The sequence below is a fragment of the Meleagris gallopavo genome, chromosome 5 (assembly GCF_000146605.3).
Source record: "Meleagris gallopavo isolate NT-WF06-2002-E0010 breed Aviagen turkey brand Nicholas breeding stock chromosome 5, Turkey_5.1, whole genome shotgun sequence".
Lineage (NCBI taxonomy): Eukaryota > Metazoa > Chordata > Aves > Galliformes > Phasianidae > Meleagris > Meleagris gallopavo.
Genome location: NC_015015.2, coordinates 49,333,421 through 49,356,682, shown reverse-complemented (window position 1 = coordinate 49,356,682; position 23,262 = coordinate 49,333,421). Strand labels below are relative to the sequence as shown.

At 45.3% G+C, this 23,262-nt stretch overlaps 1 protein-coding gene and 2 long non-coding RNA genes across 3 annotated transcripts in view; 2 read left to right on the top strand and 1 right to left on the bottom strand.

The window, feature by feature from the left end:
• Positions 1-466: 466 nt before the first annotated feature.
• EXOC3L4 (exocyst complex component 3 like 4) overlaps positions 467-23,262 on the bottom strand; it is a 25,149-nt gene continuing 2,353 nt past the window's right edge. The window contains exons 3-12 of the mRNA XM_010711939.3: positions 18,498-19,149; positions 15,349-15,466; positions 13,618-13,743; positions 12,712-12,812; positions 10,783-10,878; positions 8,640-8,754; positions 6,833-6,955; positions 6,031-6,183; positions 5,272-5,393; positions 467-3,629 (exon numbers count right to left, since the gene is read on the bottom strand). Coding sequence (XP_010710241.1) covers positions 3,464-3,629; positions 5,272-5,393; positions 6,031-6,183; positions 6,833-6,955; positions 8,640-8,754; positions 10,783-10,878; positions 12,712-12,812; positions 13,618-13,743; positions 15,349-15,466; positions 18,498-19,149 — 1,772 coding nt within the window. The 3' untranslated portion in view covers positions 467-3,463. The remainder of the gene's footprint in view (positions 3,630-5,271; positions 5,394-6,030; positions 6,184-6,832; positions 6,956-8,639; positions 8,755-10,782; positions 10,879-12,711; positions 12,813-13,617; positions 13,744-15,348; positions 15,467-18,497; positions 19,150-23,262) is intronic.
• Positions 3,610-8,192, top strand: LOC116216696. The gene is made up of 3 exons (XR_004159982.1): positions 3,610-3,698; positions 4,299-4,428; positions 7,970-8,192. It is a non-coding gene; the product is annotated as an uncharacterized LOC116216696 (long non-coding RNA).
• Positions 12,819-18,526, top strand: LOC109367889. Its single transcript, XR_002115445.1, has 3 exons — positions 12,819-13,045; positions 18,126-18,314; positions 18,437-18,526. It is a non-coding gene; the product is annotated as an uncharacterized LOC109367889 (long non-coding RNA).

Sequence of the window (23,262 nt, the reverse complement as noted above, 5' to 3'; positions counted from 1 at the left end):
ACCGTTAATACTACTTTGATTTCCTTAACTTTAGCTGTGGGATTACCTATAATGAACATCATCAGAGAGCAGCTGCTGAATATGTGCATGTAAGAGAAACTCCCCTATCTCATTATCTGCTGTATCTGTTGTAGGTGGGCATCTGGAAGTAAAGCAGTGCCAGGGCTGCTTACAGCCCCATGATCCCTCATACCAGTGCAGCACTGGAGAGCCATGGGATTGGTGTCACCGAGTGACATGAGACACTCACATGAGTGAGCAGCCAGGTGGCATGTATCAGTTAAGTGCTCTCCCCTCTGTGTCCACAGGATGATGCAGAGCTGCTAAAAGGGACTGGGCACATGTCCCTTGTGATTGGATGAGAGATAATGGCCTTAATTTGAGTTGGAAGGGGAGGGGTTCAGATTGGATATTAGGCGAAATTTATTCTCAGAGAGAGTGGTGAGGCATTTGGAAAAGGCTGCCCAGGGAGGTGAAAGAGTCACTGTCCCTGGAGGAGTTCAAGAGATGTGGCACTGAAGGATGTGGTCAGTGGGCATGGTGGGGATGGGTTAATCGTTGGACTGGGTAATCTTAGGGCTCTTTTCCAATCTTCATGATTCTATGAATGGCTTTACATGAGTTTACAGTTACAAATATCCAGTCCTACACTGGAAGCATGTCAGGGGGGTAATTGCTCTGACTGACAAAGGTTAATGCAAGGAGTCAAAATTCACTTTTGTTCGGTGTCATCAGGCAAATAGTCACATTTTCTGTGGTCATAGGACTACAGGCAGTTCTTCACAACTTCTCACCATTTTTCCTTAAAACTTAATCCAGTTTTGCCACAAGTTGATGTTTACGTCAGCATTGATCTTTTCCTAATACTGTCTTATCTAAACTATTTACTTCAGTAATTATATGCTGTAGGTTGTAATTTTTTTCATGTCATATTTAGCAGCATTACATAAAAATGTTTAAAGTGATGAAAGCTCAGAGCAGTGTCAAGCAGAGCACAGCTGTACCTGCCCATGCTTGCTGTGTGACCACACCAGCACGCATGGAACCCAAGTGACCAGCTTTGTGGCTGTGATTCCCACTGTGACAAGATTTCCTGGAGAAATTTACAAAATACACAAGATAAATGTTTACTGAGCACTGTGGAGAACTGTGCAATGATTTCTAATGTTGTTAAGCCACAAACAAATACAGCTTTACTTTTTACCCACCCTTGAGATAATAATGTTTTCTTCCCATTCATGTTTGCTGGGTGGTGTTAGGTCACATTTCCCAGTGCATAGTATGGATGTGATTCTGGAATCCTCCTCTTAATCCATATCCTTATTACATTAACCCAATGGAGAGCTCTGCTGAAAAGCACCACTCTGTAGGGAGCTCAATACTGGAATGCTGCTGCACTAAAGGGCATCTGGAATATGTTAGGGAATTGGTTCAGACCCCCAGCTTGTGGCAGCCTCCTGTGCTTTCATTGCGTTGTTTCTCTGTTATCCCCTCCTTACTTGCTGAGAGCTGCCTTTTCCCAGCCTGGCTGAGGCTGGTTGAGTGTGGGGCCTTGTCCATCTTGAGTACCCCAAAGCCTGTCTTGAATGACAAACTGCAGCCCATGGGTCATTCTGGCTGCCAGTTCTGGTGTCTGGAACACAGAAGACTGAAAGCATTACTTTTTATCTCAAACCACAAGAAAACAGAATTGCAAAACAGCAAAGAGCTCCAAAACAAAAATATCTCTCACCGCCCACGCGGCACTGTGAAATGTGCCAGATCTCCCCCAGAGCTAAACTTGGCCAGAACTTGTCTATTCTGTCTACTTTGATACTTTAAAGGAAGCCTTACGCACCTTGGACATAGCCAGGGCAGGAGTGAACTGTGTCTGCCATGGCTGAGAATACAGCTGTGCTCTGGGGTAGGACGAAGACTCATGGTGGAAAGCACAGCCTGCAACAAGCAGAGGAAGTTAACAGGGTTAAACTGAGCTCATTGGCACTTTCTACAAGACCAATGTGTTTCACAATGAAAGCCCTAGGATACTTCTGTTTTATTAGAATGCAAAATATGGTCCTAATGAAAAGGGGATGGTTCACAGAACAGGGCTGAATAGCAGCAGCTTATTTCAGAAAGCATAGCATCCTTCTGCACAGACACTCCCTTGAGTTAGCAAGTCTGCCTTAGAATTTTTTCGTGTGCTGATTGCAGATTAAGGGTACACTGAATCTCCTATTCATCAGAGCACCCCCTTGGTTTATCACCAGCTAGTCACGTAGGCTGAATGATTCAGGTGAAAACAGAAGCACGGGAAAAGGAAGAGGCTCAGCACTGATCTAAGCTGCAGACAAACTGGTGTACAGGGCTATGCCTTGTCCACATTTATCACATTAATTGGTAGATCATAAACATGTCTCTGCACAGTCTTGGATTAATTCCCACAGGAGACAACCTACGGGATAAATTGGATTAAGTAAAATCAGATTAGTACAGTTGTAGGTTACTGAATGTTTCTTTCAGCCTGCCCTACAGACGCTGCGTATAACACTTCAGGTCCTTCACAGATAAAGCAATCGATGGGGTGATGCTGATGCTAGGTGCCAGAGGAGGATCCTATCCCATTCCTGTCTACCTCACATAAAGTTTCATATAGCAATCAGACTGTACCAGGTTAAAATACATCTGAACATGCAGAAATGTGGCCCTTCTCCCCTGGGTCATGAGGACTTGCAGACTTGTTTCACATGGCACATCCAATCAGGGCACATCCAATCAGGACACGTCTGCCTACACTTGGAGGTTGTAAAGGAATGAACAGACTTCGGGTCCAGTGTGAGTTTTGCAAGGCAAGCAAGTGGGGAGAATCTGCTGAAAAACCAGAGGGACCAAGGCTGTGGGGCCTGTCCTGGAGAGCAGTAGTCTGTGCACCGTGTGTCTGAAGAAAAGGTTTGATTACCCTCCCAGGCTACCTCCCTCAGTCAGGTGTATGGCATCAGAGCACAATGTCACTGACCTTGTACCATGTCAGCTCACTCTGCTGGTTAACTAGGGAGAAAATAAGGTTTTGGCAGTTCCACATCACTGCCCAAGCTCTGCTCTGGGGTTGCTCAGGGACACTAATTGTGAAGGAGGTTGTTGCTCTTCTGCTGTGTAATTATACACCACACAGTCCAAGCCTTAATATAGCCCTGCATAAATTCCTTTTGGTTCTCTTTACTGAAGAGAGAGACAGCCTTGGATCAAACATGCCTCCCAGCAGTGAAACCCATATGTTGATCATGGAGTGGGTGGTGCTGCCCAGGGGCACTTGCAGCAGGTCAGGTGCTTGGTGTGTCTGTTGCCTTCAGTTTCTGCATCCCCAGGTCCCTTTTCCCACAGCAGTTAAATGTAGTGTTTGTTGAGGAGAGGTAGCAGCTTTTTGATTTTGCTGTAGAGGCAGCGTAGGAGGAGGGAGGCTGCTGGCTTCTGTGCTGGTTGTGTTTTAGAAGCAGTTGACGATTGCCGGCACATCGATTTCAGCAAAGAGCGTGTTGCCATCCTCGCTGTCAGAACTCTCCAGTGCATGATGAAAGCCTTGCTGAAAAATCATCCTTCTGCTGGTGAAGCCCAGGCCCCGGACTGTGAGGATGGCCATGATGTGCTCCTTCCTGCAGAAAGCAAGCAATACCAACACTAGCCCAGATGTCAGTGACCAACGTGTCATGGCGAGGTGCCAGGTAGGTGTGCCCTTGCTGTGTCGGAGAACTGAGTGTGGTGTGAGCAGTATGACCAAATGGGGTCTGCATCCTCCAGAGGTACCAGTGAGCATTGGCTTAGGGGCTCATGCTTAAGGGAATTCCCTCTGTCTCCTCCCACACATGACGTCTTTTGCAAGTTTTCCCAGGAGGCTGCAGACCTTTTATTTAATGATTATTTTCAGTTAAGTAATGGAAGTGCTAATATTTAGGAAGCTGGCAGGCATTAATTAGATTACATCTAGGAAAGTGAACTTGGAAACATACCCTGTTCTAGTAATCTCAGTATATACCTCTCTGAGAGCTCAGGGGAAGAATTAACACAGGCACAAACAGGAAGCCATGCAGGACTAGCTGGTTCCGCCTAGTTTTCCAAAGTTAATTGTTCAAAATATTACTCAATAATGGAATGCCAGGAAATAGGTCAACCAAGAGGACAAGCCTTAAAACTTGGCTTTAGTCTAAGGCTAATGATGAAAAAGTACCACAAATCTCAGCCTTGTAAATGGTTTTTCTGCATGGAAAATTGTTTTTAAATAGATAATTCTGATCAGCTCTCATTTACATTCCTATCCTTCCCAGAATGAGCACTGCCTCCTTTTCAGCATACTGGCATTAAGGCATTTCTTTGTGGAACAGATGTGTTCACCAAGGTAATTACTTAGGAACAGATGTCCTTTTTCAAATCCATGTCCTGGATTTTCCAACCCAGGTAAGATCAAGACATGTCTTTTTTTTTTCTCCCCCCCCCTCAAATATTTGAGGATCCACTTCAGTGTTTTGAGCAATTTGTTAAACTTACAGTTTAAATTGATTGCACAAATGTTATCCAGCAGGAACAGCATAACAGAGTACAAGCACTTTGGGTCTTCAGAAATGATTGTTGAAATGGATTTTCCTGCAAGCAGTACTACTAATGATTCTTGATTCTTGTCAACTATCGTTGGAAAAACAGTAGAAGAAGAGATAGCTTCTGTTATGCAGTTGCCCATCCATGGACAGAGCTAGTAAATTAATTTGTTTACTTCACCAGTAGTATTAAATTTTGCAGATGCTGCTTTGGAACAGCAAATGGAAAGTACAAAAGAAAGAATCTGCAATTTGTTCCAAGAGTTAGTTAGTGATTGTGCTGAGCCCCTTTCAGAAACTGCAGATGAACTGTGTCAATGTCTATGGCAACTGGAGGCCTGGTCCTGGGAACAGGAGACAAACCATTTGCTCCCGAGCTGGAACCAGCTAACTGGTGAGCTGTGCAAATGCTGCCAAAAGCAAGCTGGAGCTTTAAACTGCAACAAAATTGATTTGGAGCGATACAATCAAAAGGTGTTTGAGGTTACTTGTGTGTATCATAAGATCCATCAGACAGGGAAAAAGGAAAGTATGCAGCCATCAGAATGAAAAATAACCTGGGATTCCTCTTGAATGCTGGCAGCTTGGCATCTGAGGAGAAAGATGCTGAAGAGCTTGGCTGAAGTATGGGGTGAGAAGGTGCTGTTGGGATGGAGCCCAGCTCTCAGCTGTTGTGCATTACTGCAGCTTCTGCCATTTCTCCTACCTGATGTCCGGGTAATCCTGAGTCAGTTCTTTGACGTACTCCTTGATCCTGTCTTTCCTCTTCTCTCCAATGATCTTGGCAATGTGACTTATAGCAGGAAGGAGCCAGCTGGAGTCAGAGCCCTGTGAGCAAAAAGTTGCAGCAGGACATTTGTGGGAATGCTTTTGTCATCACTGAGAGGAATTTGCCTGGCCAGGGAACAACCCCAGTGGGATTTAGCACCTATATATCTCACATTCTGCAAAACCCAATGAGTTGAACTTTAGCTTTCCTGAAAATCTCAGCCCACAAAACACACAAACTACTCTATTCCATCCCATCCCATCCCATCCCATCCCATCCCATCCCATCCCATCCCATCATTCCTTCTCCCCATTGTATTCCATATGCAGGCTGTGCTGGCATGGATTCTCACTGGTATCACCTCCATAAGCTGCACCCAAGGCAGGGATCCTTCAGAGGAAAGTGGCATCCCATGGCCCAACAAAACATGAACAATGTGTCACAAGATGCCTATGGTCCTATAGCATGGGAACCACTCTGAGAAGTTTAGGGATCTGTGAGCTACACTCAGAGTAACCTCTGGGATAGAAATCTACACTGTTAACCTGGACTGAGCACCTTGTTTGTTCTGTTTAAAGCACTTTAACAGGCTTCCCTTCCCTGAAAGCCTCCAGTATTAGTTCCCAGGGGTCAAGCAACAATATTGCACCCAGGGGAATAGGGCAGCCAGGGGATGCCAGGACAGAGCTGACGTACATGATCAATGAGAGCATTATTAAGGATTTTGGCTTCCTGGTTTATCCTTTCGCTCACTTGCTGCCGTTTCTCTCCATTCATTTTCTTCTTGGGTTTGATGATTTGCACAATGTACTCCCTTACCACATACTTATGAACATGGCATAGAAGTTCCTGTTTTAAGAAAAAACAAATATAATGTATTTTCCACGGTTCCTTCACAGAGTCATGGCAATAAGTTAGAGAGGGTAGGGGAATCCTCAGGTCTTTAACTGCAGCTGAGGATGTACAGGAAATGCTCACAGCCCCATCTTTGACACAAGGCTGAGGAGGTACCAATGGGAATGCCAGAAATACTCTTTACACTAAAATAGCCATGACTATATGTTGGCAGTTTGGCTCCTCAGTATTAACAGGAGATATTTAAGATTGTTGTAGAAGTAGGTTTTGATGGTGCTTGCAGATTTTAAATATAAAGCTGTTGGTATGTACCCATTTGTTTCACAACTGCATAGATGTGAAAGGAGCATATAAAGGCATACGAGTTTGCGATTCATGCAGTTACAGTGTTCAGTGCTGTTGCTCACCATGCATTTTCTTCCTCTTTAAAGAAATCAGTTCTCATATTTAACCCACAGAAAGGAAAGATGTTGCATGTTCTCACACGGATGCTGGATGACAGCTGAAAACCCCTATTCCAGCAGTGCCCAGGGCTCTAAACAGCCCCTGCTGCTGAAAAAAGGCTGCAGGTTGGGCCATAACCTTTCTCTTGAAAGCAGTGCCCCACAGAATCACTGTGCCTGGTGTGGGAGCAGTCACATACCTGTCCCAGGGGCTGCCTTGTGTGCTGCAGATGCTCTGAGAACTGCGAGACTGCTACCGCCAGTGAATTTGGCTGCTCACTTGCCAAAATCCAGTCCTTGGTTAGGATTTTCTTGAGGAGTGGCTGAAAAAAGACCAACTCAATAGTATCACTGGGAATATTCAGACTGGAGCCCTAACTAGACACGAGCCATTGGGAAATGCTTTGGATTGTCATCTGGACACTCATCTTATGTTCTTATTTCAGGCTCAAGGATTGCTTCAAGCAATCCAAAGCCCAAATGGTTATTGATGCCAACTATCTCCTTGCTCATTAAGATTTCTATTAACTTAACAATCTGCCTGGCTTTTCATGGGGAGTGAGTCACAACTATGTGTCCACAAGGAAGGACAGCAGGCCTTTTCTCAGTGGACTGTAGGGGCTGTCTGCACTCCCTGTATCTCTGCAAGGTCCCACTGGGATTTTCCTTCTGCTCACTGCTCTTAGGTGGCAGTGGGAGGATGGTAGCTGAGAGCATCCTGCACTTAATGCACTGTGGTCAGTGATGCTGTGTGTATCACCTGTCCTGGGTAAAAGGTGCACTGACTAAACATGCCCAGAAGCTCTTTCCCTTGTCCTGGAATTAATCTGATACCATGCTGAAACAGAGAAATAGAGGATTCTGGTGGTATCCAAAGGAGATTCCCTTATGGGACAAGTTTAAAAAATCCCTTCTCTTGCACATCCCCATTGTCCTTTTCTCCACTTAGCACTCAGGATCTCTGTCTTAAGTCTGTTGCCTGTGCTGCTGGCCATCTCATTCCCAATTATTTCCACCCCGCTGTGTTCCCAGCCTGCTGAAGGACTGTTTAGAAATGCTGTGCCTCGGCAGCTCTCAGTTCTCACGGCATTTCAGTTTTCTTGCTCAATGCCTTGGCTTGGCTCCTTCCTCGCCTGCCCCTAGGGCTCTGAAACAAATGTTGTAGTCACTGGAAAGTCCCCTTGGTCAAGAAGGCTTGACTTTGGTCAGAGGCTTCTTGTTGCGTGTCTGCCTTGGTTTCTGAAAGTTTATGCTTGTTAATTTAGAAAGTGATTTAGGATGAGTGAAAAGTAATGGCACTAAAGGCTTAATTTTCCCCATCTCTCCTATTATTCCAGGCAGAGCCAGTGGCTCCCAGCCAGCTGAGAAAGCCAATCTACAGCACCTAGGAAGCACAATCTACATCACAGCACTGTGCCTTTTGGGCCTCTTAACATGAGTTTGCCTGGAGAAGCAGGCACTGGAGCTCTATCATCTTCATGGTAAAAGAATCAATCTCTCTTCAGCATGGGAACAGACTGGAAAAATCACTTTAACCAGGAAATATCCTGTTCTGTGTCAAGAGGCCACGATGTATCTTTTAGACAACTGATAACAAACCATGATAGTAGATCTCTGAATAAATGAGAGTAAAACAAAGTTCTGACAAATTAAGACTTTTTGTTAGGAAATAAAGACCCGTCGGTGCTGCCCTGCTGAATTCCCAGTACTTCACCATGGGTAAAGTTCCCCTTACTGCTTTGACCAAGTATCTGTAAACCACTGAATACCCTTTTATTCTGGTTGCTGTACCATTGTCATAGTGTAAAATTCCACAGATTCTGGAAGTGTCCCTCTGGGTAATGAAAGATCTGTATATTGGGCACGATGTGTTTTGCAGGGACCACAGTGTTATTTGCAGCACAATTGGTGATGTTGATGTGTCAAGTAGAGGGCAATGGCCCTCAGCTTCTGCACTGGTCCTGCCCATACAGCTTACATTTAGGGAATTATGTGGCTGAGACTTACCTGTGTTTTTGTTCTTAATTTATTTAAAAACACATTTCTGAAGTTCTTTGTCAGAGCTGCCAAAATCTTTTGCAGTTCTTCAGTGTTGACTTTAAACACTGTTTCTAAGCCTGACCTAAAGGGAGAGGAACACCAGGGGGTTAGTGTGTGGGTATAAACCAAGCATTTCAGTCAGATCAGTATCCTGGGCATTTTTTCAACTTCTGTAACTCCAGTACTTCCTTTTGGAAACTCTTAAGAGGTCAAAATACTGAATTGTTTTGCACAATCCAATTTAATCACAAATGAGTAAGTGTACATTAAAAAACACCTATTTCCTCATCAGATGTAACAGTTCAAACATGCAGAACAATTACTCAAGCATGTTACTTTTTCACTTGAGCCACATTTAAGCGAAATGATCTCCAGATATTTGAGAGAGCACCAAGGTGTTACAGTGGGAAAAGCTGTCAGCCTTCCTATTAGGGCCACACTGACTCTCTTCATGCAGTGAACTGGGACAGTAAATGACAGAGATCGAAATCTGTGGAGGTTTTGAGGGAAAGTGTATAATTCTGGAAGGCTACATGATGTCTCATGAGAAAGAAGATATAAGTTCTGAGAGGTTAATGAAATATGTGTACGCTCTGGGGGCACTGTAATCTCCTTGCCTTTGTTCTATGTAAATGTTTTGGTGCACTTCATAGAATCATAGAATGGTTTGGGTTGGAAGGGACATTTAAGATCACCTGGTTCCAACTCCCTGCTATAGGCAGGGACATCTCTTTTTAGACCAGGTTGCTCAAAGCCCCATCCAGCCTGGCCTTGAACGCTTCCAGGGAAGAGGCATTCCCTGCCTCACTGGGCAACCTGTTCCAGTGTCTCACCACTCTCACAGTAAAGAATTTCTTCGTAATATCTAGTCTAAATCTGCTCTCTTCCAGTTTAAAGCCATTTCCCTTCGTCCTCTCACTACATGCCCTTATAAAAGTCCCTCCCCAGCGTTCCTGTAGGCCCCTTCAGGTACTGGAAGGCTGCTATAAGGTCTCCCGGAGCCTTCTTTTATCTAGGCTGAAGAGCACAAACTCTCAGCCTGTTCTCATAGGGGAGGTGCTGGCTGCTGCCTCCTGATCATCTTCATGGCCCACCTCTGGACCTGCTCCAACAGTTCCATGTCCTTGTGTTGGGGGCCCCAGAAGTGGATGCAGTACTCCAAGTGGTGTCTCACGAGAGCAGAGGGAGGGAATCACCTTCCTCAGGCTGCTGGTCACACTTCTCTTGATACAACCCAGGATATGGTTGCCCTTCTGGGCCATAGGAACCAAGGTGGCACCACAAAATACTTGTGATCCCGTGCACACCCTTTATGTGCCGTGTTCACTTCTGAGTCTCGGAGCACACCAGGTTGTTTCTATGTCTGAGATTGCCCAGACAGGGATTTCACAGAAAAACAACCAAAATGAGAGGAATAGGAGCCCCATCACTGGGCACCCAGCAGATGGGCTGTTTGGGACCCCAGGTTCTGATGCTGGGGCACACGCAGCCCAGCAACTGCCAGCACCTGCCAACCCCGTGCTCCTCGTTGGCTTCTCCTCTTCCTGCCAGGAGGGGGAACTGGAGGGAACGGGGAGAGGCAGCGGAGAGCATCGCTGGGGACGCCGTGCCACCTAGAGCCCGCCCGGCGATAGTGTCGGTTTGTTTGCAGGTTGTGCTTTCGCAGGATTTCCTCCAGCCTAGCGCCGAACTTAGCAGGCAGGCTGGGTTTGTGTTACTAATTATATATATAATAAGATATATACATATAAAAAAGCAATCTTCCTCTAGGCTAGAATGGCAGGCTGAAAATGAGTCTAACAAGCAAGCGCCACATTCATTCCCGCTTCTCTCTCCACCCTTCTGCCCAAGTGAGCTGACTTTACATCTGCATCTCTTAGAGAACATCCCCCCCGTGAGGTGGACAGCGGACGAGAGGCAGAGTTCCCAGCTCCCATGCCCAGGCTGGAGGAGGGCATTAGCCTAGGGCACCCCAGCACAGCTCCCCCAAATCTAATGTGATCTCCAGCCTGTCCTGCAGTACCCCTTGGGCATCCTTTTTGGCTGACACCACTTGGTTCTTCCTCTCCATCCCTTGCCTCCCCTAAATGGAGAGGGGATGAGGACTTACAAGAGGTCATGGAAGCTGTTGATGTAGGCAGCAAAGTAGGGTGCAAACATGGGGCTGTCATGGACCGCGTTCCACTCCAGGAAATCCTCCCCGAACCTGCAGGAGAAAGGCAGAGGATGCTGTCGGCAATGGGAACAGAGCGAGTGGCAGAGCATTGCTCGCATTGCGTGCACGGGATGTCAGAAGACACTGGTTGCTGGCCCAACCTCTCTGCTTATATGGACATTTTTTTTTCCTTCAGTTGTCTTAATATTCATGTGCATTAGAAGGGAATACATAGCAGGTAATTACTGGTTTGGGGTATGCTTGCCCGAATGTGTAAGCAGCACAGATTTGGAGAAATTCCAAGGATCTCTGCACATGAGAGTTCCTGGGTGAAATCCCTGACTTTCTCCCACTTTGAGAGAGGCTGGGATATGCAAACTTGTTGACCTGCACAGCAATACCTTTGGCTTTTGGAGCAGTGCAGGTTATGCCCTCCTAATCACATTTTACAACAGAAGCTGAAGCTGAATGAGGCAACATACCAGTACAAGGAACCCAGCTCCTTGGCTCTGACCCCCAGCACCCCACAGTGCAGGAGGCTGCAGGTGGGGGCAGGTTTTGCATGGGCTTGCCCAGGCTCCATTCCTTTGGCAGCCCAAAGCAAGCTGCTTGGAGCAACCTCAACACTCGCTCATTGTGACTAAGAAAAAGCTTAAGTTTCAGTGAGCCTTTCATCTGGGAGCCTTTGCTGTCCTGGCTTGCACTTTACATCAGTAAGTACTGCATTTCTTCTATAAAACCAGGCAGACTCAAAGCCAAATAGCTGGTTTGAACTGCTCTGCTCATTCAAGATATCAGAAACAAGTTGGGACATGAGAGTTTGCAAGAGAAAGTGTTGCCTTTAGCATATTCTGAACACCTGCCATGCCCCAAGTTCACGATCTAAGCAGGCAGTGCTTGCTCTCCCCCACATGCACGTTGGCAAAGCGTCTATTAGCAAACTACCCACTCAGTGCCTGCCGGAGGTGTGAAACTCTAAAGGTTAATGCAAAAGTATTTTTAGTTTCACTCAGAGTTGATTCATGCTGAACGTCCTTTCTTCCCCACTATGCTATGGCCTCTTCAAAATGTGGCCCTCCCAGCATGGAGGGGCATGCAGAGTGGTGCTGAGGGGTTGGGGTGATTCATCTGCCAGTCCAAACGTTCCCTGGGGAAATCCACAGGGTATCTCAAGGTCTGGAGACATAACTCAGGGACCCCAAGAAGAAAACTGTTATTTCAACCATTGCTCACTTGTCATTCTGAACGTGAGATAATTTGCCCAAGGTCCCATCAGCTGTGTTTCAATGCCCATAGCCATGGGATACAGGAAAATCACAGTATCACAGAATGGATGAGGTTGCCAGGGACCTCTGTGTTCATCTGATCCAACCTCTGCTCAAGCAGGACCACACAGAGCAAGGTGTCGAGGACCACATCCAGACCTTTTGGTGATCTCTGAGGAGGAGAGCCCAAAGCTTCTCTGGGCAACCTATGCCTTCATTTAGTAAAAAACCCTCTTGGCAGGAGCTCCCCCATATAAGGGACAATTAGGGAATATTTCAGGCAAGCAGCCTTTGGGGTTGGGATTCTTTAGGTGCTACTTGCTGGTGGCTGCTGCTGCCAATGATCTGTGTCCAATACAGCAAAGGTCCTGGGCAGATGGGACTACAGACCTTTTCCAGGCTCCTTCCTGGAGCATCAGCCTCAAATCTTGGGACTTACAAGAATCCCCTCTTGGTCTATTTATGACACCCTCCAAGTTGTTTGCAGCTTGCTCATTGTCAGGCTCCCAAGTGCAGACCTACACTTGCTCCAAGCCAGAATTCAGCCCAGTGCATGAACTTTTCCCTTGGTTTTTACCAACTAATTTGAAAAGAATGCGCTGCCCAGAGCGAGTATGACCTTGGTATGAATTCATGCAGCTCAGCCAAGCACAGCTCAAGAGTTTTTGTTTTCAGTTTTTTACTGATGGCTTCAGATAACTTCATGTGCTCCCCGATGATCTAGAAAACAGCAAGGAAAAGCTCCAGTGAATGGGACAGACATAACACAACACAGCACTTGGGGAGCTAAGCCATGCCCCCTCTCTGCTCCAGCCCTTCCTGATTCCCACTGTATTAGCTTCGCCTGCCTCAAAAGAGTTCGGCTGCATCCCACCCATCTGCTGGTCCAGCTCAGATCTGCCTGCCTTGGTGATCAACCAACAAGCGATAATATTCCATAGAAATGAATTACGGTAACAGACAACTCTTTGATTTTCTTTCTTTCTTTCTCTCCCTATTTCTCTCTCTCTCTCTCTCTCTTTTTTTAATTATTATTATTTAATTGAAATGACTAAACCCTATTTAAAATGAAGGAAATGAATCCAAACCTCTCCTGGATTTATTACCCTATGGGCCCTAGAGCTAGCAGGAGCCTTTGTTTTTTTTGTTTTTTTTTGGTGCTGTTTAAATTGAAGTGGCTGTCCCTGCCTACAAACCTGTGTGGCAGCCGCAGCCCTGGGACAAAATTGCTCTTTCAGTAAAGGGGTTTTTCTAACAACCCTTTTCTTTCTGCCTTTCTTTTTCCCCTCTTTCTCTTTCCTAATCAAAGAGATTTAAAGACTTTAAAATCAGTTGCCTATTATGTTGCTGACACAATTGACAGCAGGCTTAATTTGCAGCTAGAAGGCAAGCGGCAGAGCTAAAAGTTGTAATAAATGGCATTTTCTGCTCTAATGTATTCTGTGAGCGCGTGACTCACATCCATTATGGCAGCACCGGGAGGCACCACCATGCACCCCGTGCTGTGCTCATGCTCATTAAGTACCGTCTGAATGTCAAAGGAAAGCGAGGACTGGTACAGGTTATCCTTCACTTCTGGGGGAACTTCCTTCTCCCACTTTTCCGTCACTTCCAGCATCAAGATGTTTCCAAAATAGGTCTTGATTTTACCCTAAATGGTAAATGTGGGAAGGAAGAATGCATATCAGCAGATAAAGCCAAGTATGGGTGAAGCAGCTGGTGAGTATAAGGGGATAAGCAGGGCTGGGGCTTGTCCTGCCAGGGCAGTGGCGATGGAGGGGACCAACATGGTGCAACTCTCAAGTGCGGTACGCCCCAGGGCACCTCCTTCCCTCCCTCTCAGTGGCTGCTTTGCAGGAGACAAATGAAGGCTCCCAGCACAGAGCTGACATATGATGTTTTACTTATCGGCATATGTGAGCTGCACTTGAGCTATGCAAAAAATAGGCAAGTCTTGGTCCAGAACCTTTCAGTCTACACAGGATCTCAGGAAAAACCTGGAGATGCCTGTGACACTGTACTCCCAAAGTGAGATGCAATGACTCCTGTGGCAGGAAGATTTATACTACTACTTTGCAAGAAAAGTATTTAAACCTCCAGATCATTTACTTAGCCTGCGGTGTTTGCTTGGAAAAAATCCCAACTGCCTGCCCTAGTGGTAGCTCAGTCAGCTGCTTTACCACTGAGTGGTAGCTCATTGCAAAGTCCTCTAGCACATGTTAGGCACAAGGTCAGGCTCAAGGATCAGACCAGCTTTTTCTGGCTCACAGCACTTGCGTAAGTGCTCGGTCCTGACTGATAAATCAGCCTTGTTGCTGGTGAAACAAAAGGGTCCTTACCAAAACAATGGAGCAAAACCGATTGTATTCAGCTGGTACCTTGAGCTGACCTTGAGAAAATTCTGAAATGAAACCTATTTCAGAAATGGTTTTTAAGAAAAGAAAACGTCTGAGTCCACCAAACAATAATACAAGAGTATTAGCCAAGGATGACAGAAAGATATCTGCCATGGGGGCTTCCTACAGGGAGCTGAAACACAGAGAAGTCCTCTGCTGGGGACATGCCCAAAGTTGCATATGGCTCAGCATGGTTCAGCCGTGCTGAAGAAGCTCACATGCTCTAAGCCAGCAGCTAACATTACGTTTATCTTTGAAGTGCCTTTCCTGCAAAGCAGCACAGCAGTGTGCCCCTGCCATACTCTGTGGGTCTGGTACCGTCATGGTGGGTCTACACCTGCCATTACCCAGGTCCAGACCTGGATTTAGGCGGCCTGCTTTGGCCCCAGCATTACTGAGAACACTTTTGCTGTTAACTAAGGGGTTGTTCTCAAGTGGTGCTGAGAGGACTCAACGCCATGGTACATCATAAAGGGAAGTCGTAAGAAGGAAGGGGACAGACTCTTTAGTGGGGTCTGTTGTGATAGGACAAGGGGAAATTATTTCAAACTAAAAGAGAGGAGATTTAGACTGGATATAAGGAAGAAATTTTCTACAATAAGAGTGGTGAAACTCTGGAATAGGTTTCTCAGAGAGGTAATAGATGCCCTGTCCCTGAGACAGCCAAGCTCAGCACCTGATGAAGCTGTAGTTGTCCCTGTTCACTGCAGGGGGCTTGGACTGGATGGCCTTTGAGGGTCCCTTGCAACTCAAACGATTCTATGATTCTATAATAATACAGCAATGAGAAACCTCTGCCTGGGAGGCCAGGGTCCCAATTCCCTCTAAGAGACACATGGATACAAGGGAGAGGACCTTACCTTTACAGAATTGATGTAATCATCATTCAGTCTATCCCAGTCCTCTGTTGTTAGCAGCAGGGACAGATTTTTTGTCTGAACTTCTGGTTTGAGATCAGAGTGGCCAAGAAAGAGTTCACTGGAAAGATTCAAAGGAACAAATTATGTTGCTTTGGAGCATGAGTAAACCAATGGAATATTCATGTGGCATGAGCTGCACAATTATTAAGCTGTGAGAAATATACTTAAAGCTTAAATTGTGATGCTTGTTTTCAAGCTTTAACGAGAAAATCTTTCCTTGCTATTCAAAATCCTAATTATTCAAAATCAAAATGATCTAAGGTTGCAGCCCACCTTAGAAATCATGAGACTTCTGAGTTGTTTGGACATGAAAAGTGCTATGAGAATTTACATTTTTAAATAAACAACATGAAGCTGATTCATTTGCTTATGGTCCTTCATAGCTTATAAAACTGATTCTATGAAATGCCTTTCAGGGCAGTTCCTGCAGCAGTGTGCTGAGTGCTGATGTCCCTAGCTGGTGCCACATCATGGCAAACATCTGCCAGTTCTTTATCATTGTGGGTTGCATATAGGAAAGGGAGATGGCAGGACAGGGCTGGCTGAGAGGGACAGCCTTCGGGAAGCCCACACGTGCCTGCAACACGGGCAGTCCCAGCACTGCGTGTCCTCTGCACACGGTGGCAGTGGGTGGACATTGAGCTACAGCAGATGAGTGCAAAGTGAGACAGGTGACACGTGTCTTCTCTGCTCACTTCCCTCCGCAGTGCCGAGGAGGCGGGGCAGCTGGGGCAGGGGGAGGGAGGCAGTGCCTGCCTTCCATTCTGCATGGCAAGAAGCCTGTTATTAGCCTGTGCAACTGAGCGTTCTGCCCCTGTGATCTGCCAGCAGACCGCACTGCATCTTTCACTGTGATGATTGTGGAGAAGAAGAGGAAAATGTTCATGAACTTGGTTAATGCAGGGCATAAGTTGCAAGCAATCACCTGTTAGCAAGGAAGAAAGATGCAAAGGCATTATTCTGTATGCTGCCTGTTCACTTGCTTGACCACCGAGAAGGGGTTCCTGTAGCCAAACCACTGAGCACAGGGCTGGGTTTGGATCCAAGGCAAACGAGGACTGTACTGTGCAAGGTCAAACTACTGCAGAGTGACTGCTCAGCAGAAAAATCTCAGCCTGCTGATAGCAAACTGGAGTCAATATTCCTGTGGTCATGGTTCAGGTTTCCCAGAGAGGGATTTCAGTACACTGGGGCATTGGCACTCTTTAATTCCCAGAGCACTGCATGATATTATGATGTGGAATACTGATGAAAACCATGAAACGATGACACTGGCCCAGCTGCTGCAAGAATCTGCTGCTTTTTCACAAGGGCACAATGGAAATAAGCAATAACTTTCTGCTATGACCGAGAGGGTTGGCTCAAATGTGCACTGAAGAAGCATATTCCCTTTCCTCTCTTTTTTCATTTGTTTGAGCTGTAGCATTAATAATGAGCTTGGGCCAGGTAATTCCTCCTAATTTGGGATGGGTCCAAAGGAGGATGAAGTTCTTTTAGAATGAGAAAGTGAAATGGAAACCATCCAACACAGCAGAGTGATTGCAAGCAGTGCTCTAAACAGCTGCAAGCTCTCAATATGTTTTTTACATCAAGTTAGAGAAATATGGTGAGGACACTGTACTGGGGTGCAGAACTTGGCTGCTGACACTCACTTCTTCCCCTAACTCCTGCAAGCATTATTCCCACAGCATTCCTGTCCAAAGAGTTGGTCATCCAATGCCATGCTGCTGAAAGGGTTACACACGTGACATCAGGCTCACCTCACCATAAACAAGATTTTAGGAACAAATGGGAGGTTTACAGAAGAAATCTGTTGACCACCTGTGGTGCAAATGTTCCCAAGCCAAAAGTTACTGTAGAGCAAGAGTGCTCTAAGCAGGCTAATGCTGCTTGCTGTGCTCTGCCTCACATTTCATTTCAGCCACTGTTAGGCACAGTCTGGTATTCCTACCTTCATTCATTTTTCATTACTCTAGGATGAGCCAATCGGTTTGTGTTTGTTCCACTCTGGGCATCTATTTAGACCATTCCTGGAGACCATCCAGAAGTATATATTGTGGTAGACATGATTTTATTCTGACAAGATTGTTCTTGAGTACTTACTAACAAACTCATCTCCTGTGGGTGGTGCCTCACTCCTCCTTCCCACCATACAGTGTATTCCTGCTGGATTTTAGTCTTTGAGGCTGAGGTGATGGGCTGTGGTCTAAGCCAGTGAACAACTGAAGGCACGCAATGCCATGACCTCCTATGGGTACCTATCTTAGATTTCTCCTTTGGCTTCAAAAGAAGGCAATGCTGAAAAGCGCAGCTACTGTGAAGAATTCCTGCCTTTACTCCTTAAATCTGGTCTGCCCTAAGGATGTTGTTTGATATGCAGCTCCCAGCATATTTTGGGCACTGCTGAATTATGGAAAGCTTTTAGAGGTCCTAAAATCATGGACTTCTCATCCAATCAACCGAGACCCCTGAGGCACAGCCTTGGAGACATTCAAGGTCAGCCTGGACCTGACTGAGGTGTAGGTGTCCCAGTTTGTTGCAGGGGAGTTGAACTAGATGACTTTTAGGGTCTCTTCCAACTCAAATGATTCTACGATTCTCTGTTTTAATGTGTTTAACTTCTGATAGTGGTATCTTGGCAACTCCTCAAGCTGGCTATGACCCCTGAGTGTATAATAAGGATTATTTCCAAATGCACTATGGTTTTAATTAAACAGGAAGAAGGCAGAGTTCCACCACAGGTCCTTTCCTGTGCCTGGAAAAGTCACTGAGCAGCTGCTGGACCTGGCAAAACATTTCCAGAAAGCAGAGCTGCAAGGCAGCTCATGAAGAGCGAGCTTCCTGACGTGTGAGAACAGTAGTTTGGAGAGGGAGGAAGAACCGAGGAAACAGATCTGTGAGAAACAGTGAGTGTTTTATCTTCAAACCTTTGTGCCCACCTATTAGTAGTCTAGTTATCTGTCTCTACTAAATAAGCAATTATGTCTCTGCTTGCTTAGAAAACCAAAAATAACTGTGTGTTTTGAAGCTTCCTGGCAGCTTGTCACTCTGGAAGGAGACTGAGATGTGTGGTGAAGGCAGCAGCTTACCTGTGGTAGGTGTTGGCCACCCAGTCAAGCAAGGAGTAGAGCTCATTGAACTCCAGTGGTCTCTGGGAGAGATCTTGCAAGTGTGAGGCGATGGCATGGTGAAAAGCCTCCACATACACTTCGCACACCTGGTACTCCTCTGGGTAGCACTTTTTTACCGATGACTTGATTTTCAGTAAATCTTCGAGCAGGTATTTCTGGAGAAAACTTAAGTGGAGATCAAGCCAGGCTTTCTCTTCTTCCTTTGATGCCATGGGTATGCTCAGAACTCTCTTTTTAGTGCCCTCATTAACAGCTTCCCTCCACTTCTCCCTCCACTTTCTGGGTGCTCCAAGCAAGTCTGACCCAGGATCAGCAGCATTGCCTATACTAGGATGAGCTGTCTCTTCGCGGGCAATTAATGTCACCAGGGAGGTCAGTGTGGACTCCTCCACTGTGTGATGCTCCAGTGTTCCCACCACGATGGACTGGATCATGCTCGTGATAGAGCTGTAAAGTAAATCCACATCCTTGGTTTTCCTCAAAAATTCCTGGGGGTTATCCTTGTATTTTTCTGTGTCCCGTTCTGCTATCGTCTCATCTTCCATGTACTTGATGCTTGCAAATGCTTCCAGAAGTTGCTTTTTCTGAATAAGTTCATTGATTTCCATTACTGAATAAAGAAGAGGAGAAAGAGGTTGGGACAAAGCAGGTGCTAGGTGATGGACAGGCCAGAAGAAAGACAAGATATCCCACAGGAAAATGTGCAAGACTGCTCTGAGCAGCCACTTACTGCAAAGTCAGAACCTTATCTCTAAACTGCTGGTTTCAGACACTGGAAATACCAAAAAAATTGATCATAGCCTTGCAGGTGAACCTCAAGCAGTGGCTAACAAGGCTGCGCTGGGATCTCATGCTGCATAAGACTGCCTCTGGCTCTGCTAATTTGAAGCCAAAATGGGACTGGCAGCAGGAACAGCTCTTGATTATACAATCCCAGCAGGATTCCTGTTAGCAGAGATGCTCTTCTTTCCCACAATATCAACACTCTGGCCTGGGGGATGTTCCTGGTATTTTGGGAACGTTTCAGTTAAGATGTAACCTTGGGCTAAACCAGGGCTCCCTCCTGTCCTGATTTTTTGTGTCTTCCACAGTATATAAGTTTTCCTGAATCAGAGAATGGCCAGGGTTGGAAGGGACCTCAAGGATCATGAATCTCCAACCGCCCCACCACACGCAGGGCCACCAACCTCCGCATTTAATACTAGACCAGGCTGCCCAGGGCCCCATCCAACCTGGCTTTGAACACCTCCAGGGACGGGGCATCCACAGCCTCTCTGGGCAGCCTGTTCCAGCACCTCACCACTCTCACAGTAAAGAACTGAGAGATATCCCTGACTGCTATCATGGCTAAACTGGCTCATGCATTTCTGAGGGCTGAGCTTTGGGTGTCCAAACTTTTGGCTTGCCTGAGAAGCACTGAGTGAACAGGAATTGTCTTGTGCCATATTTAAAATACATAATAAAGTTAGTGTGTATGAGTAACAAAACTTATGTTTTAATGTGTTTTTTTTTGTTGTTGTTGTTAAAATATAAAAAACAGCAATAAAAACATAAAACTAGTGAGATGTTTAACCTTGTTTTTTTGTGAAACTAATGCATCAGACTGGTGTGCCTGCAGTTCTCAATGAGCTCTCGAGGTGCTCATCAGAGATTTTTGATGCAATATTACTCTTCCTGTGCTTCATCCTTAACAATAATTGTTCACAAATGTACATACTGCAATGACATGATTAAGCCATGACTGTGAAGTAAGGGATATATTTCTCTGGTAAGATAGAAAAGTGTGGTAAAGAGAGATGACCAAATTTTCATTTGAGTTGAATGTCTGATTGCATCTCTATAGATTCCATTTGAAAATTTACAGGTAATGTATTTGTAGTAACTGAAAATGGAATCACAAGTATACAAAAAATGATTATTTGGGGGGGAAATCTTGAAACTTATTCACAGACTTCCTTATACAAACAGAAAGCATGGCTGCATATTTTTCACTGTTCACAGGACTGTGGTTGGCCAATGTATCAAAATGCCTGAAATTATTTGCCATAATTTATGTTTTATTTCAAATGCTGTTATGGCTTCAAACATAGGATGGATAAGTTGATTTTCACCTTGAGGATGCACATTTAACTGATTTAAATGAGTGGTCAAATCCACCAGAAATTTGTGAGCCATTTTTAATCTTCATGTTCTGGCACAAATTTTCCTTTTGATTCCATAAAGGGCTTGATTTCACTTTGGAAATCATGAAGTCTTTTTTAGCATTTTCCTCTAACTTAGCCACCTTCCTTCGGAAAAGTAAATGACGACCCAATAATCAGCATCAGTACTTTTAAGGATCTCTTGGAATTGGTGATGATTCAGCCCTTTGGACTTCATGAAATTCACAGCTTTGATGACAATTTGCATCACATCCAAAAACTTGAACATAGGATGTTCTGTAATAACATATGAATGAACTTATTTACGTTATGGGTGACAGAGCACTGAAACAGTCTGTCCACAGAAGTTTTGGAGTTTCCTATGGAAATATTCAAGACCTGTGTGGACGCATACCTGTGAGACCTATTGTAGTGAACCTGCTTTAGCAGAGGAGTTGGACTTGATGAGCTCTTGAGGTCCCTTCCAACCCCTGCAATTCTGTGATCCCTTGTTAAAGCTAAATTTTCTTGATGTCTGATGCAGTGATATTTCATCAGACATGAGTTGGCAGTGGTACTTACGTCATTCTCTATTAATTTTAAAAGTCTCTCTTTTTTACCAACCATCACTGGGGCATTATCAGTAGCTATACCAGATATGTTGACAAAGGTTAAAGAAAATCACCTTAATGATAGGCTGTCCTGTGCCTAACATAGCAAACAGCCTCTGAAAAATGCCCCTCATCCACTCCAGACGTTTAGAAGGAAATGGAAAAACAAGAAAGTATGTTTGGTATGTGGAGGTCACACTTCTGGGGCCCTGCAGGTTCCGGTGACCTGCTCATTCACCATAGGTACAGTCAGGTGCCAGGCATTGCCTCTCACCAGCAACATGTGATTGCCCAGCACTGCTGGCCCTGTGGCTTGGGGAGGTGCGTGCACTGGGAGGGGCATCCCAAAATGCAGGTGCTTCCTCCTGGAGCTCAGGCCTTGTCTGGGTTTTGCACACCTCCTCCCTACAAGTAGGGAAAGCATCAAATACTGTTACCATTAAAGTGCCTGAGGTCTACTGAGTTTCCCACATCATTCTCCAAACTAAGCTTGGGTAAGAACCACAGCCTATTTGCCACCAATGTGACGGGTTTTTGCTGTGGGCTGCGGAAATCCAAGAGCACTGCTGAGGTGCTATGAGAAGCTCTTGCCACATCCAATATTGTAACATGTGCTCTGAACAGGAGATCCAGCTGTGATGCTGGGCACAGGGTGAATTTTAAAGAGTAGGAGAGAAAAGGTATTATTTAGACGTGAGTGGCTACTGCTTCTGCTGCGCACATATATGAAGTGATAGGGAAAAATTAGAGAGCGCTCAAAGAAGAGATGAAGGACTGGCCTATAACCCATAATTTATGCCCCATGGTTCCTCTGCACACAGATTTTATAACAAATGCACCAAATAACCTGTGCAGCGTGGAAGTAGCTGTATGAAGGCAGAAATACATTAAGTAACTACACTACTGATGCAGCATATAATGCACAGAACCTGGAGGAGTGCCTTTAAGTAGCTACAGCTACTTCTGGGCTCAGAAGGGTGGAACATTGCGCCAATTAACTTACTCTCTTCTAGAAAAATTAATATAAAAACTGTGTTTGCACAAGATCTTGCAATGAGAGACTAAAGGAATACATTCTGTTCTGTTTAGCAAAGTGAGAAAACACCATTTAATCATTATCAAGGATAATTATTCAGGGAGGTGATGTTGGGTGCTAAATGGATCTTTAATTCAGGAATACAAGATCAGCCAGCTGGTAACTGGAGGAAGACAATTGAAAGGCAATTAACCATTGTGCAGCTTAATGGTGCACGTGATGGAGTCTCCACCACTTCCCATATTTATCTCAGGATGGGATGCATTTCTGACAGAGCTGCTTTAGTTTAGGTCAATCATGAGTTGTTGGGCACAGACTTGGTTTTACTTCTGCAGTTCCTCGGTCTGTGTATTGCAGGACTTGAGAAGGCTTTCTGGTAAGATTTCCCATAACTCCTCCTCTGTGACCTTCTGAGAACAGACTGGCAAAGCTTATGAGCCTTGGCCCAGATCCAGCTCACCAACCTCACAACATATCCGTGCAAAGCAGAAAAAACTTTATGACACAGTGAGGCATGGTACAGCTGGGAAAGAACTTCAGCCCTTCCTTCTGATCCCTGTGACATCTGATGCAGTACACCAAGGATTTCTATCTAATACTTTAGGCTGAGGAAGGATCAAGCCATGTTGACCCCCTTCAGCCTATCTCCTGGATACACTGTTGTACTTCAGAGTTGAAAAATGGAGGAGAGCTCTGCACAAACCCAGAACAAAGTCATTGTAGTTCACACCTGGAGTGTTGAACTTTTGCTAAGACAGGTCTATGACCCATTTATCTAACACTGACAAAGCACATGAGAGTAATGCTTATTTCTGAAGTACTCTGTGGTCAGCAACAGTGGAAACTTTTTGGGTCAGTGAATGTTGTTGACTCATTGCATTTCTCATGGCCAGCCACATGTGCCTATTGTCCCCCCCCTTTTTTTTTTTTTTTTT